This window comes from Zootoca vivipara, chromosome 16 (assembly GCF_965207765.1).
Source record: "Zootoca vivipara chromosome 16, rZooViv2.hap1.1, whole genome shotgun sequence".
Lineage (NCBI taxonomy): Eukaryota > Metazoa > Chordata > Lepidosauria > Squamata > Lacertidae > Zootoca > Zootoca vivipara.
In genome coordinates this window covers 19,994,513-20,009,348 of record NC_142599.1, presented here as the reverse complement: position 1 = coordinate 20,009,348, position 14,836 = coordinate 19,994,513, and the positions used below count along the sequence as shown (strand labels likewise).

Here is a 14,836-nt window from a genome sequence, read left to right as displayed (position 1 = left end):
GGAGTCATGTGACCTGCGCCTCGCTCGCTCTCCCAAAAAGTGCTTTTTTCCGAGGCAAGAGCGCAGTACGAGAGCATGCAAGAGCGCAGCACCCAAAATGGCCAGCGAGATCCCACAAGAGAAAACGAAATGTCCCTTTTTTCCCCCGGGTCACTTGAAAGGTATGCCTCTGGAGGATCACAGATTCCCCCTCCCTGCTTGAAAGCAAGTTGCATTGGTCATGGGAGCAGAGGCTTGGCTGTTCTCATTTCTACTGAGTGATCAAGACAGAAGTGAGGGCTGGAGAAGGCAAGATAAGCTGGGGAGAGAAAGAGGAGACAGGAAATTCAAATGGAAGAAACTGGAGGGGCTGCTTGTAGGAAGGGGTGCACTGCAAGAAACATATACCAAGCAGGGACGGACGACCCATGAGGTGGGGTGATGCAGCTGCCTCAGGCAGCAGAAACCAAAAAAGCAGGGACCCCATGTATGGTCTGCCACCTCTGCTGCCCAAGAAGCAGTGCTGGCTTCCGGTGAGATCTTGCGGAGCGCACAAGTTCTCGCTGGAACTCGCCATCCCCTCCATTTTGTAGCCACCGCCACAGAACCCAGCTAAGGAAGGCTGCAGCACAGCATGTTCCCATTTCGCCACAGGCGGGGAAACGGGACCCGACACCAAATGGGGTCACTGGTCCACCTGGCTCAGTACCGTCTGCCGTAGCTTTCCAGGGTTTCAGAGAGGGGGACTTTCTCCATCCCTACCTGCTGTACCACCGAGCTACAGGCCAGTGCTCATATAGGCAGCAACGGGAAGCAGCTCTCCAGAGATTCCGGCAGGAGTCTATCCCAGCCTTACCTAGAGATGCTGGGGATTGAATCTGGGAGCTTCTACATGCAAAGCACCTGCTTTACCAGTTTGCTTTGGCTTTTACACTAAAAGTAAAGATCCCCGCCATCGTGGTTGTGAATAAAGGGCTGATCTAAACAGGAAGACAGGGAGCGGTTTTAAGTTCTCCATTCCATGTTCTTATTATACGACGTTTTCAGCTTGTGATTATGAGTCATCTTATTGGGGAGAGCGACACACGGGGCCAAAACAAAACAACCGCCATCTCTCTGCCAGCTGAGCAAAGTGCTCCACAGCACCATTGGTGGTGTAGTGGTTCGGGTGTTAAACTGGGACCAGGGAGACCAGGGTTCAAATGCCTGCTCAGCCACAAAGCTCACTGGCTGACCTCGGGCCAATCACGGTCCCTCAGCCTAACCTACCTCACAGGGTTGTTGTGAGAAGAAGATGCAAAAGGGAAGAATCATACACCACTTAGAGGTCTTTGGAGGAAAAATCATTGTTGGTCCATCAAGCTTAAGATTATCAACACTTACTGGCAGCAGCTCTCTAGGACAGGCATCCCCAAACTTCGGCCCTCCAGATGTTTTGGCCTACAACTCCCATGATCCCTAGCTAACAGGGCCAGTGGTCAGGGATGATGGGAATTGTAGTCCAAAACATCTGGAGGGCCGAAGTTTGGGGATGACTGATCTAGGATTTCCCAGCCCTACCTGGAGATGCCAGGGATTGAACCAGGGGCCTTCTGCATGGAAAGCAAGAGCTCCCCACCCTGGAACTATATGTGCTGGGTGATTTAGTTCTAAACAGTACTTGGAATGAACTAGTGTGGTTTAACAAAGTTTACTGAATTAGTTTTTAAAAAAACTATGCCCCCCCATAATTGCCAGGTGAACTGAATGTGAATTAAATTCATTTTGGAGCAAAACTGAGCAATTTCTAGTTCATTTTCAAATTCATTCTACAGCACTCCCCCTCCCACACCATCTTTAGACTCTTTGGGCCTTTGGGGCCAGGACAGATTTTGAAAAAGGACCTTCTTCACACAGTGCACAGTTAAACTATGGACCTCGCACAGGAGGCAGGAATGGCCACCAGCTTGGATGGCTTTAAAAGAAGAAGAAGAAGAGTTTGGATTTGATATCCCGCTTTATCACTACCCCAAGGAGTCTCAAAGTGGCTAACATAATCCTTTCCCTTCCTCTCCCACAACAAACACTCTGTGAGGTGAGTGAGGCTGAGAGACTTCAGAGAAGTGTGACTAGCCCAAGGTCACCCAGCAGCTGCATGTGGAGGAGCGGGGAAGCGAACCCGGTCCACCAGATTACGAGTCTACTGCTCTTAACCACTACACCACACCGGATCAGATAACCTCGCAGAGGAGAATAAGGCCAGGGCTCAGTTCCGGCACTTCTCAGGTGGGCCCCATTGCCATTCTAAGAGATTAAGGGAGACATTTGTTGTGAGACTCTACAAGGGCTCTTGTATGCCCCTTAAGGGAATAAGGGCAGATTTTGTTTAGAACGTTCATGGTGAGTTCTGGCACCTCTTTTTCTAGAAAAATAGCACTCGATAAGGCTATCAATGGCTATTAGCCATGATGACTATCCTACGCCTCCATCTTTGCAGGTATTTATGCTTCTGCATTCCAATTGCTGGAATAATAATAACAATGCAAGATGTTACTGCAAGTCCATGCTCTGGAATGGAAAGCGCGTGTTAAAAAAAAAAAAGACACTAGTCCACAAGACAGGCAAGCAAATTCAGAAGGGTAATTTTGAGAAGAGAGAGAGAAACTGTGACATGCTCATGGAAGATGAGAAGAGCGATGTGCCCACAAGGTTGATTCTGTGGGTGCCTGTGAGATGTTTGCATTCTTTCCCCCCAGAGGATGCAGTGAGACTGAACTGGGATGAGATGAAACAGGATGAGGTGGTTGGGCGCTCACCTTAAAGGCAGGAGGGGTGTACGACTAAAGCTGTTGTTACGGGAACTGAGAAAGGCCACACTAGATCAGAAACCAAAGGAGCCATATTGTAAAAAGGCCTGAGGAAGCAAACTGGAAGCAGAGGAGAGAAGAGAGAGAGGGGGAGAGGGAGAGAGGAGAAGACGGAGAAGTTGAGAACTGAGGGGGAAAAGGTCAACCAGGGATCACAGGGAAGTAGGAAAATCAGGCCTAGTTAAATAGCACATGTGTGTACATCACCACTGTGCAAGGTTTAGGCAAGTGAATCAGAATGAATGCACAATAAAGGGACTCCTGGTGGAATCCACAAAGCATTTCTGACTTAAGAGCATAGGGGAGGGGAGGCGGGCTCTGTGCTGCTACTCCGCACTCCGATTTCCCTCTTACCTGCCACGCCTCCAGCTGCTGCGAAAGGTTAAGCTTCTGCTGAATAGCATCCAAAAGCTGACTATTCAGTGACATCATATCCATCTTGCATTTGGCTAGCTCCATTTCGACAGCGTTCTTCCTGAAAAGCAAAAGCAGAAGGCGGTCAAATTCATTTATCGGGAGACTTCTGCCATTGCTTGCTTTTTGGATTTAGAAACAGCCTGAGCAACGTGGCAATTCAAGAGGGTAACAGCATTATAAAGTAAGATCCATGCATGAACATGAAGGAAGGCAATATGGTGTCCTCCAGATGTCATTGCACGCCAGCTCCCATCACCCCTAACCATTGGTCATGCTGGCTGGGTCTCATGGAAGTTGGGAGTCCAACTGGCATTTTGCCAGTTTTTTAAGACGTGACTATTATCTTTCCTTGATCTCTTCATCCAAGTGTTAATTATGACATGTTTTAATGGGGTTGTTTTATCATGTACTTTAATTAGGGAGGTTTATATTTTCACACTTCTATAATCAATTCTTATACACGTAAACTGCTTAGATTAGAAGCTGAAGTTGACAGTAAGAGATAGATAGACAGACAGACAGACAGATAATATATGGAGGGCAACATAAATTAACATTACAATCACAAAACTTTTAAATACAGATTTTAATGGTACAATGTAAAATTCCACATTAAGAGACTACAACTCCCATCATCCCTACGGTAGCTAGCAGGACCAGCAGTCAGGAAGGATGGGGATTCATTGTACTCCAAAAACAGCTGGAGATCCAAGTTTGGCAAACCCTGAATTAAGGCAAACCTCCCTCTTCCCCAGCTATTTAATTATTGTAGAAATATGAATATTTTAGAGTGGATTTCAGTATTATGGACCCACATCCTGCCCACATTCAACCAGAGGTTGAAAGGGTGGAGAAAGTGGACAGAGAAATGCTTTTCTTTCTACCTCATAACACTAGAACTTCAGGACATTCAACAAAGCGGAACCTCGGAAGATTCGGGACAATCAAAAGGAAGGACGTTTTCACACAACGAATCATTCAAACAATAGATTTAGCTCCTGCAAGAGGCAGCAAGGGCAACCAACTTGGGTGGATTTAAAAGAAGATTAGACAAATCCATAGAGGAGAAGGCTATTAATGGCTAGCACAATGGCTATGTTTATCTTTCACTGTCAGGTGTCAGTATGCCTTGGAATACCAGCTGCTGGGAATTATAAGTGGGTAGAGTTTTGGTTGCAACTCAGGTCCTGCTTTTGGGCTTACTGTAGATGTCTAGTTCACCAGTGTGAGAACAGGATGCTGGATGAGATACTGGCCTGATTCAGCGGGCTCTCCTTATGTTGGGGGGGGGGGCTGAGCTGCTGCTACTGCTGTATAAAAAGGTAAAGGACCCCTGACAGTTAAGTCCAGTCGCGAACAACTCTGGGGTTGCGGTGCTCATCTTGCTTTACTGGCTGAGGGAGCCAGCGTTTGTCCGCAGACAGTTTTTTCGGGTCATGTGACCAGCATGACTAAGCCGCTTCTCCTGAACCAGAGCAGCACACAGAAACGCCGTTTACCTTCCCACCAGAGCAGTACCTATTTATCTACTTGCACTTTGACGTGCTTTTGAACTGCTAGGTTGGCAGGAGCTGGGACCAAGCAACGGGAGCTCACCCCGTCGCAGGGATTTGAACCGCCGACCTTCCGATCGGCAAGCCCTAGGCTCAGTGGTTTAACCCACAGCACCACCTGCGTCCCTTATACCTGCTGCATAGACCCCACCAAATCTGTCACCTTGACTCTCAGTTGACATGGTAGACAGCAAGCTTATAAGGCCCAAATGGGCATGCGTCCCATGCTCCCTTGCAATAGTGCAGGGAAACCTGGCGCATTTCTCCCTTTTGGCACATCATGCTCCCCTTTGCTGCCTCCCGTTGGCTGTGCCACTGCTTCCTACCTTCCACAAAGATGGCATACTCTGTTACATCAAGGGTGCTTCCAGACGGCCACTACTTTTGAGTGGTATTCAATCACAGCCAATTCACCAGCCAATTCAAGTCACACAATTCCTGTTGTTGGGGGTCTTGAGCAACAAACCCTCTTCCCCCAAAGGATCTGACTTTTTGTGATAAGGAAAGAGACAAGGAAATGCACTGGGAAATGTGGAACAACACTTGCTTTGATATAACGTCAGCTAACCCCACCAAACAAATCAGAATGAATGCCACTGTGGTCAAATCTTCTTGCAAACCAATCAGGACGAGTGATCAATAAACAGGTAATCTGGAAGCACCCTGAGCCGCCAGATGGTCCTCTACAATTTGAGGAAGTGGCTGTCTGGAAAGACCTCTTTCACCCACCCACCCACTGATCTGGCTGAAAAGAGTTCAAAACACCGCCGAAGCAGGACAGTGGAAGGGCTGAGAGGTGGAAGGAAGACTGGAGGCATTTATAAGGACTGTGCTAACAAAAGTGGTCTAGGGAGTCAGGGAAGGTGATCATTATACTCATAGCTGCCAAGTCTGCCGTTTTCCCCGGGAAATCCCAATTTTTCCAGCTGTTTGTTTTTTCCCGGTTTATTCTGGCGCGGCGGCCATTTTGGAACTGGGCGGAGCATGCTCAGAAGCAGCTTTTGATGCTGCTCTGCCCAGTTCCAAAATGGCTGCAGTGTGACTTCTGGCGCGGCGGCCATTATGGAACCGGGCAAAGCAGCATCAAAAGTCACTTCTGAGCATGCTCTGCCCAGTTCCAAAATGGCGGCAGCGCTACTTCCGGTCTGCTATTTCCGGCCCGGTCCCTTATTTCTCTGACAGCAACCTGGCAGGTATGATTATACTGGATTGTATGAAATACTGTACAAGAGGGTGAACTTGCATACATGGCGTTTCACAGAATCATAGAGCTGTAAGAGATCATCAAAGGTAATCAAGTCCAACCCTCCCCCCCAGTCAATGCAGGAATTCTACTATTAGAACATTTCTGATAGGTGGCCACACAGCTTCTGCGTTAAAAAAGGATATCCTGCTAGATCAGGCCAGTGGCCCATCTAGTCCAACATCCTGTTTACACAGTGGCCAACCAGATGCATACAGAAAGTCTGCAAGCAGGATTTGAGTGCAAGAGGATTTGAGGGAACTTGGGATCTTCTGCATGCCAAGCAGGTGCTCTATCACTGAGTTACAGACCTTCCCCTATGTGGAACAGCACTGGAATCAAAGCTAAACCTGTCTACTGCCTTGAACCATCCCAAAGCCTGGAAAGAGGGATAGGTTTGTTTAAAATACACCTGTATTTTAAGATGTATCACAGGTCACGTTGCAGCAAAATATACCTGCGGCTTCCAAGATAGACGACCAGAACAAGGCCCTCCCAGTAAGTCCTGCATTGCAAAATCCCCTGACTGCTGAATGAATATTAAAAACTCTGGGACTCATACAGCCCCAGAACAGCAGCTGGTTTCCATGGATACAGGAGAGCCAGTAACCCACACACATACTAAAATATCAAAAGCTGCCTTTTGCATCCAAAACTCAGCAGTTGCCAGTTCCTTCCCTTAGCCAACAGGTGGCAGCGCTACAATGGCTCTTTAAACAGAGATCTGTATGCTTCCTGTTCTACGTGCTGAAAAGGTCCCCTTGAGTGATGATGATGCCAGAATCCTTGAAAATAAGGAGATTGAACCATTGCATAGCTTTCCCCAATACAACTGGTCCCCGTGTATGACAAATCTAATAAATAATTTATATTTGGGGGAAAATAAATTATTTCTTACTAGCTGGCCAGGCCACGCGTTGCTGTGGCTCATCCCTGTGATTCCCGCCACCCTGTCCCGATCCATGACCTATCCTGTCCCCTCCTGCCCCCAACCCACACCCAGGCGAGTCCCCACTTCCATTCGGCCTAGTCCGTAAAGGCGAGCCTCCATTTGGCCTAGTAGCTGCAGTACCAGTGTAGCCTCCGCTAGAGGGCCAAGGTTTTCTAGCTGTAGTATCAGTGTAGCCACCGCCAGAGGGCGCTGTGTTGCAACCTCTTCTGCCTTCTATTTCCCAGCTTCCCCAGGTGTCCACTGGAGGGAGCACTTCTATTGTACAGAAATCCTACCTATGCTAGGTGTGTCATCTGGTCAATGTAAGTGGATGGCTACACCCCCCACATGTGACTCTGATGTTGTGGGCAAAGTTGAGGGCAAGCGGGACATAAAGGGAAGGCTGACATAAACTAAGCAGCAGATTAATTATTGTGCATTTAGGGGGTTTGTTTTTGCCCTTCTCCATGGATTCAAAACAAGACACATTCACATGCATGATGGAGGGTCTGCATCTGCTTGATATACAGTTTCCGGCTACCTGCTACGTTCCCCAGCTCTGCAGGATTGCAAATTAATGGTTCTATATAGAAAAGAACAGAGATGTTTTTACATCACACATGGTGAGCCTGTGGCCCTCCAGGATTCCCAGGTACAATTCCAATCACCCCAACCGTTGACCATGCTGGCTGGGGATGATGGCTTACTTTTTACTGAGCTTCTTGTCACACACAAAGCCATCATGATGCAGCTTCCCCTCTCCCTGGGTGTCACAACCCCACACACCGGTCTCTAAAAAAACAATTCGTCTTACTTGGCGATTGCTTCATCCCGATCCCTGATAGCCTTCAAGAGTTGTTCGCTCATATCCTTATCATCTACTGATCCCCGGAGTCTGTCCCTTTCCTCTTTCAGTGAAGTCATCTCTACACTCAGTAGCGTCACCTGATAAGAAACAGAAGAAAAATTAACCTTTGATTGCCACTCATTGAATGGCAAGAACAAGGCTGACCACTCTGAAGGTGCCGCAAGGAAAAGATCGTGGATAGGGAACTGTGCTTGTCATATCACAACGACAGTTATAAATGGTGTATTTTGAGGGGGGAGGAATAAATTTTAAAACCTTAAATTCCTAAAAAGAATCTACAGCAGAGAAAAACCTGAAAAAGGCATCATGTTGGTTTTCAAACCTCATGTTTTTAAGCCAGACTGGTAGCCCTCCAGATGTTTTTGACTACATCTCTCATTGGTGCTGGCTAACAATCTGGAAGGCTCCAGGTTAGAGGGAGGCTGTTTTAAGTAATTCCCATTGGTGAAAGGAACCACATCAGGATTTTTGAACATTTCAATGTCACTAATACAGAAATCGTGGTTACCACAGCTAGCTGAAACACTATAAAAATGATGTCCTTAGTACCACCCCTTAGTTAGAAGAGAAATGGAAAATTGGCTGCTGCAGAGTTTTGAGGACTGCATAGCTTTGTTTACTTTTTTCAGCTAGTCTTCTCGATTTATTTAGGGCTTATCTCCTACCATTAGGCTCAGCAAATATAACAGCAGCTTAATTTAAAATGAATTAAGTTTGTGCATCACACACACGTGTCCATGTTCCTTAAGGATTTACAATCAATCAATCAATCATTCAAACCACAAAAATGGATCCAGTAGGAAAAAGTATAGCTGGGGAGGGGAAGAGGGGAGTGGGTTTTAAACCCATTTAATATATAGAGATAACTCAACAACAACAACAACAACAACAACGTCCTGCGACACACAGAGAATGATCAGTTCACAGGAAGATGGGGAAGCAGATTATAGGATTCAGAACCGGGCACACATACCAGTGCATTTGCTTGCCGGCCTCCCTCCTCAGGCTCTGGGGCAGCTGGGACGCACTGGGACTGGTGTGGCAGAAGGCAAGGATGCCCAACATTAGGTGGTGCCAGAGCCAATGAAAGACAAGAGTCAACCAAATCCACTTTTGTCTCTATCTTCCTCCCTGCTGTGCCCCAGAAGGGCAATGCTGAGACTAAGGGGATGGAAGATGGAGCAAGGTTGTTTTCTGCTGCTGCAAAAGCTCAGACTCGAACCAATGGATTGAAAATACAAGAAATGAGATTCCAACTAAACATCAGGAGGAACTTTCTGATGGTAAGAGCTGTCTGACAGTGGAACAGACTACCTTGGAAAGGGGTGCCCTCTCCTTCTTTGGAGGTTTATAAACAAAGGTTGGATGGCCATCTGTCAGAGATTCTTTAGCTGTGATTCCTGCATTGCAGGGGGTTGGGCTAGATTCCTCTTGGGTGAGAAAATAGGCAGGTGAGTCTGGCTGAGGGCAGACTGAGCTTGGTGGGACAGGCCCCCATTCACCCTAATGGACAAGCCTTCATAGGCAGGCCCTCTGTCAGAGGTCTGATGCTTATCAGTTTTTATAGTCTGCCTTACCAGGCCAACTCTTTTTTACCAATATACTTGTGACCAGCTCTGCTTGGAAATTCTAAGAAACAAACATCAGTGGAGTTTTGAAATCAGAGGTTAAAATTAGTGTGCTTTAAAAAGGTTCAGCCCACCATCCAATTGCATCCAAATATAGAGGAAAAACCTGTCCCTCAATCTCTGGAACCAAAACTGGTATACAATAACCCCAAACAAAAATTAAACCAAGGGTGGGCAACCTCTGGCCCTTCAAATGTTCTTGGCCAAGGCATCAGGAGGAATTTTGGGAGCTGTAGTCCACCAGGGACCCAGGTGGCGCTGTGGTTAAACCACTGAGCCTAGGGCTTGCTGATCAGAAATGTCAGCGGTTCAAATCCCTGTGATGGGGTGAGCTCCCGTTGCTCGGTCCCGGCTCCTGCCAACCTAGCAGTTCGAAAGCATGTCAAAATGCAAGTAGATAAATAGGAACCGCTACAGCGGGAAGGTAAACGGTGTTTCCATGTGCTGCTCTGGTTTGCCAGAAGCGGCTTTGTCATGCTGGCCACATGACCTGGAAGCTATACGCCGGCTCCCTCGGCCAATAATGCGAGATGAGCGCGCAACCCCCGTCGGTCACAACTGGACCTAATGGTCAGGGGTCCCTTTACCTTTACCTTAGTCCAGCAATACTGAAAGAGCCACAAGCCTCTCCTCCCTTTAACTGGACAATAAGACTGAAACGATGTAAACAAACTACGTAATTCCATGACAACTCAAACCAGCAACAGAAAACAAATGAGCTCAAAGGAGTTTAGTCAGGGTAGTGTGCAACTGAATTGCTGGGAAGTGCAGGTGAGGGGAGTGTTGCTGTGGTCAGGTCTTGCTTCTGTTTCCCATTGGCAAATGATTGGCATATGATCAGGGTGAAAAGAGGTTGCTGGGATAGTCAGGCCTTTGGAAAGTCAGAGGTGCATGCTTACCTGGCTATGGAGCTGTTGCAGCTCTTCCAGGCTCTGCCTCAGTTTCCCCCTTTCGCCTTCCATCAACTCCCTCAAGGCTCTCGAATCTTCGCTCGTCTGTTTGATCTGTTCTTCTAAGGCATCATCGTCACTTCGCCGTGAGCTCTGGCAACCATAATGAAGCAAAGAAAGAAAAGTGACCACCAGCAGAGGTTTGGCAAGCGGAATGGAAGAAAGGAGAGGTCCAGGAGGGACCACACCAAGTTCAGTTAGGGACAGGTGACTCTGAAGATTCATTCTTCTCAGTTTCACCTTTCCCCAGTCTTAAGTCTAGTTCTCCACATTTCCGCACCAGTTTGCAAATTTTTAATAGAAGTCCTCATTGAAATGCATCAGCATTTTAGTGCCAATTTCTTCCCATATACACAGTTTTGGAAAGCAATTTTCTCTGATATAATGCACCTGTATGCTATTTTTATGCGCACTTTACCCTCTTATGTGCATTTTTTAATTTCATTAGTTGCCTGCATTGCAAAATTTAGAGAAGCGCGAATTGCAAAGGATGGCAGTGTTTCGGTTTGTGTTTCCTTCTGGAAAGTGCAAATGAGGTAGATTTGCTTTAAATGTGAGCTGAATTTATCCCCCCCGCCCCACCTTACCGTGGAGTCTGTGCCATCTATAACACTTTGGATCAGCCTCTTCAGCTCGCTGAGGGCAGCCCGCAAGCTTCCAGCCGGCACATCTTTGGCCGAGGAGGTTTCTGATGACTCGTCCATGGAAGAGTCCGTGGAGACCGCAGAATCCGCACTGTCGTTCCCTCGAAGGTGACTGCACAAGTATCGGACCTGGCAGTAGGCCTCCCAGAGCTGGAGTCTTAGCTGTGAGGAGAATGCAGAAAGGACTGTTCTAGGGAGTGGTGACTGGTGCTGATTGGGACCGATAGGGTGGAAGGCAGGGAGCCCATCAGTAGGTGGCGCCAGAGCCAATGGCAGGCAGCGCCAACTCATTCTACTCTTGCCCCATCTTCCTCCCTGCTGAGTTCTATAAGGACAACACTGAGTCTAAGGAAGCGCCAAGCAATTGGGACCGGCTGAGGACAGGCTGAGGTTGGTGGGACAGTACCCCTGTTTCCCTAATGGACCAGTCTCCATTTGACCTAGGGTAGCACTTTCCCACATGTTTCGAACAAAGAAGCACACTTGGGGCCAAGCTAGGCATGACTTTTGACTCATAGCTTGTCCCTGTGGAATTGATTCCCCCCCCCAGCAAATAAATTATTAGCATTAAATATTAATGTGTGCCAACCATAAAATAGAACGTACTGGGAAATCGGGTTCATGACTGGATGTCAAATGCAGATCAGGAACATTCAGGAAACACTGGAGTATTCGGAGAATGTGCAACACAAACATTTGCGGGCGGAGGATTTTAGGAAGAAAGTCCACTATGGCTCTACCACACACATATAAACACACCTGTGCTGCACCCAATTCTTCTGGAGCCAAGAGTTTTGATGCTACCTGTTCTCTCTCTTGCTCCAGTTCTTCGGCCTCCATGCTCTGCTCAATCTCTGACATCAGTGACGTGCTGGTAGAGTTGAAATTCTGGAGGCTTCTCTCCTCGCTGAGTTCATCTACCTTTAGCTGCAGTTGCCGATAAGACAGTCTCACCTCCTGAAGTTCTAGCTGGTTCTGATGCAACTGGCACAGGAAATTATAAAGATATATTCTTATATATCAATATATATACAGTGGTACCTCGACTTATGAACTACTCAACAACCGAATTTTTCGACTTACGAATGGGGCAAATGGCCACACGCTTATGAATTTCTCGACATCCGAACGGAAACCGCGGCGGTTTTAGATAGGGTTTTTTCGACTTACGAATTTTTAGATGGGGTTGCTTCAACTTAAGATTTTTTTCCGTTTCCAATACATTCCTATGGGAATGGTGCTTTTCCTATGGGAATGGCGCTTTTCGACTTACGAATTTTTTGACCTACGAATATATATATATATATATATATATATATATATATATATATATATATATATATATAATTACACTGTATATATAATCATCCACCCTTCACCATAAGGTCACAGAGCAGGCTTCAGCAATATAAAATACAAGATAAAAACCAGTTTAAACCATTTACAATCAGAAGAATAGGGTGGGTCTTAATATATATATGTGTGTGTGTGCATTTCATGAAAACTGTTTTGTGAATGTGCCAGGCACACCTCTGTGGGGAGGGATTCCCACAGCTTCACATGCCTGTATGATGCCATTATTTTATTAGTTAAAATTAGCACCCTGCCTTTACACCTGTTCACTGTATTCACAACATTGTGCTTTTGTTTTTAGTTAAACGATTAACAAAACATAAATGAGGCATTTACAGCACAATCCTACATGTCTTTTAAAAACACTGCACGGCTCCAAAACGGCTCAAACGCTCTTTATTTCGGTCTGCTTTTTATTCACTGCTGTTGCTTTTATTCATTGCTGCTAATGTTTTAACAGCTATTGTTCACGTTTAAGTGGGCATAATGTGGTTTTAAGTGGATGATCATATCCTTTTGCTTTAATAATCGTTATTGTATTTTACAAAGTTTTAAGCAGTATCCAGTTAATCTTACTCAGAGTAGACTCATTAAAAATAATGGGCATGACTGTCTTGGATCCATTAATTTCAGCGAGTCCAACTTAGGTTGGATAGAAAGCTTTGCATTCTGCTTTGAAGGGACAATTAAACACTAAGACAGAAAATACCATATTTTTCTGTGTATAAGACTAGGCTTTCCCCCTAAAAATAATGTCAAAAATTAGGGGGCGTCTTATACATGGCTACATCTCTCCCCCCATTTTCTTAAATCTGAATCCCCAAAAATAATGGGCGTCTTATACATGGGGGCATCTGATAGACGGGAAAATATGGTAAATTGGGGACATAAAAATCAATGCTACCCATAATAAATATAATTCAATACAATTTTAATGCACATTTTATATTCTCTGTAAACCACTTAAGAGGTTATATTTACTACTATATTTAAGAAAATGCTTAAGATGAGTTGAAATGAAAATCAGATAGGGGGAAGTCCACATAATAATGGATTGTGAATCAGATAAAAAGAGAAATGATTATTTGTTTTGTTTTTGTTTCATGTAGTGCGTATGTGTTTGTTATGTTGCAGTTGTTTTTGTTATTATGATTGTTTGTATAAAACTAATACAATTTCTTTTCTTTTTTTAAAAAGATTATATTTACTGTTCAGCGGCATACACGTTTTTGTGAAGTGTAAAGGTAAAGGTAAAGGGACCCCTGACCATTAGGTCCAGTCGCAGACGACTCTGGGGTTGCGGTGCTCATCTCGCTCTATAGGCCGAGGGAGCCAGCGTTTGTCCGTAGACAGCTTCTGGGTCATGTGGCCAGCATGACTAAGCCGCTTCCAGGGAACCAGAGCAGCGCACGGAAACGCCGTTTACCTTCCCACTGGAGCAGTACCTATTTATCTACTTGCACTTTGACGTGCTTTCAAAGTGCTAGGTTGACCAAAGCAGGGACCCCGCTGCGGGGATTCGAACCGCCAACCTTCTGATCGGCAAGCCCTGTGGTTTAGACCACAGCGCCACCCGCGTCCCACTTGTGAAGTATAATAATAAACTAAAATAAATGTTTTTTGAACAGGAAGTCCCACTGAATTCAATGGGGGAGCAGGTCTAGGATTGCAGCAACCTTCGAGAATATGCAGCAGGGAAGGGGAATCTGTAGCCCTCCAGATTTCATTGGAGTCCAGCTCCCATTAACTCCGACCCATGTGGTTAATGGTCAAGAATGATGGGAGTTGTAGTCCAGGGCTATCTGGAGCGCCATCACCATTATCATACTGGTTGCTCGTCTAAGCCTCACGATGTTTACCTTCCTGTGCCCAAACTGGTGATCTGGCAGCAATGCTCGATCATAATAACAATATTTAAAATCAGCCCCTTCCTTCCAGCTGTCTCCCCCTTTCCCCAAGCCCCTGTTCCCCCATACCTGCATGTCCTTCTCGTGACTCTGCCGCTCCAAAATCAACACGCGATCTTGAAGCTCCTCCACTGTCCCCTGAAGAAGATTGTTTTCTTCCATCATGGCACTCAGCCGACGCTCCAGCTCGTGCTTCCTATCCGTAAGCATCTTAATCTGAAAGTGGAGGAAGGGGGGTGGGGAGGAAAAGGAACCCCAAAAGTAAGTCTCAAGAGTTTGCGATTTCCCAGTCTGGAGAGAATGAGAACTCGGCCAGGTGGAGAGGAGGAGAGAAATGAGTGCAAAATCTACCTGCACCTGTAGTCAAAAGAGGAGTCCGCTTTCCCTCTTGCCAGAAACTGGAGAAGCAAGAAAGAGAGTGTGGGGGAGGAATTTAAACTCTTAGAGAGCTGGAATGTGGGTTGCCAGGCAAAGGAGGAGGGAGGGAAGGAGGGAAGCCAGGCCGCTGTGTTCTCTG

The 14,836-nt window shown here is 46.3% G+C and overlaps 1 protein-coding gene across 2 annotated transcripts in view; it reads right to left on the bottom strand.

The window, feature by feature from the left end:
• The window catches only part of BICDL1 (BICD family like cargo adaptor 1), a 57,228-nt gene that overhangs the window by 6,899 nt on the left and 35,493 nt on the right, over positions 1–14,836 (bottom strand). Inside the window, exons 4-9 of one of the 2 annotated variants that reach the window (XM_060269978.2) lie at positions 14,389–14,535; positions 11,864–12,043; positions 11,003–11,221; positions 10,365–10,508; positions 7,784–7,914; positions 3,180–3,300 (exon numbers count right to left, since the gene is read on the bottom strand). In XM_060269978.2, the coding sequence (XP_060125961.2) occupies positions 3,180–3,300; positions 7,784–7,914; positions 10,365–10,508; positions 11,003–11,221; positions 11,864–12,043; positions 14,389–14,535 (942 nt within the window). Of the gene's footprint in view, positions 1–3,179; positions 3,301–7,783; positions 7,915–10,364; positions 10,509–11,002; positions 11,222–11,818; positions 12,044–14,388; positions 14,536–14,836 lie in introns of both variants that reach the window. The other variant, XM_060269977.2, reaches the window with a different exon arrangement.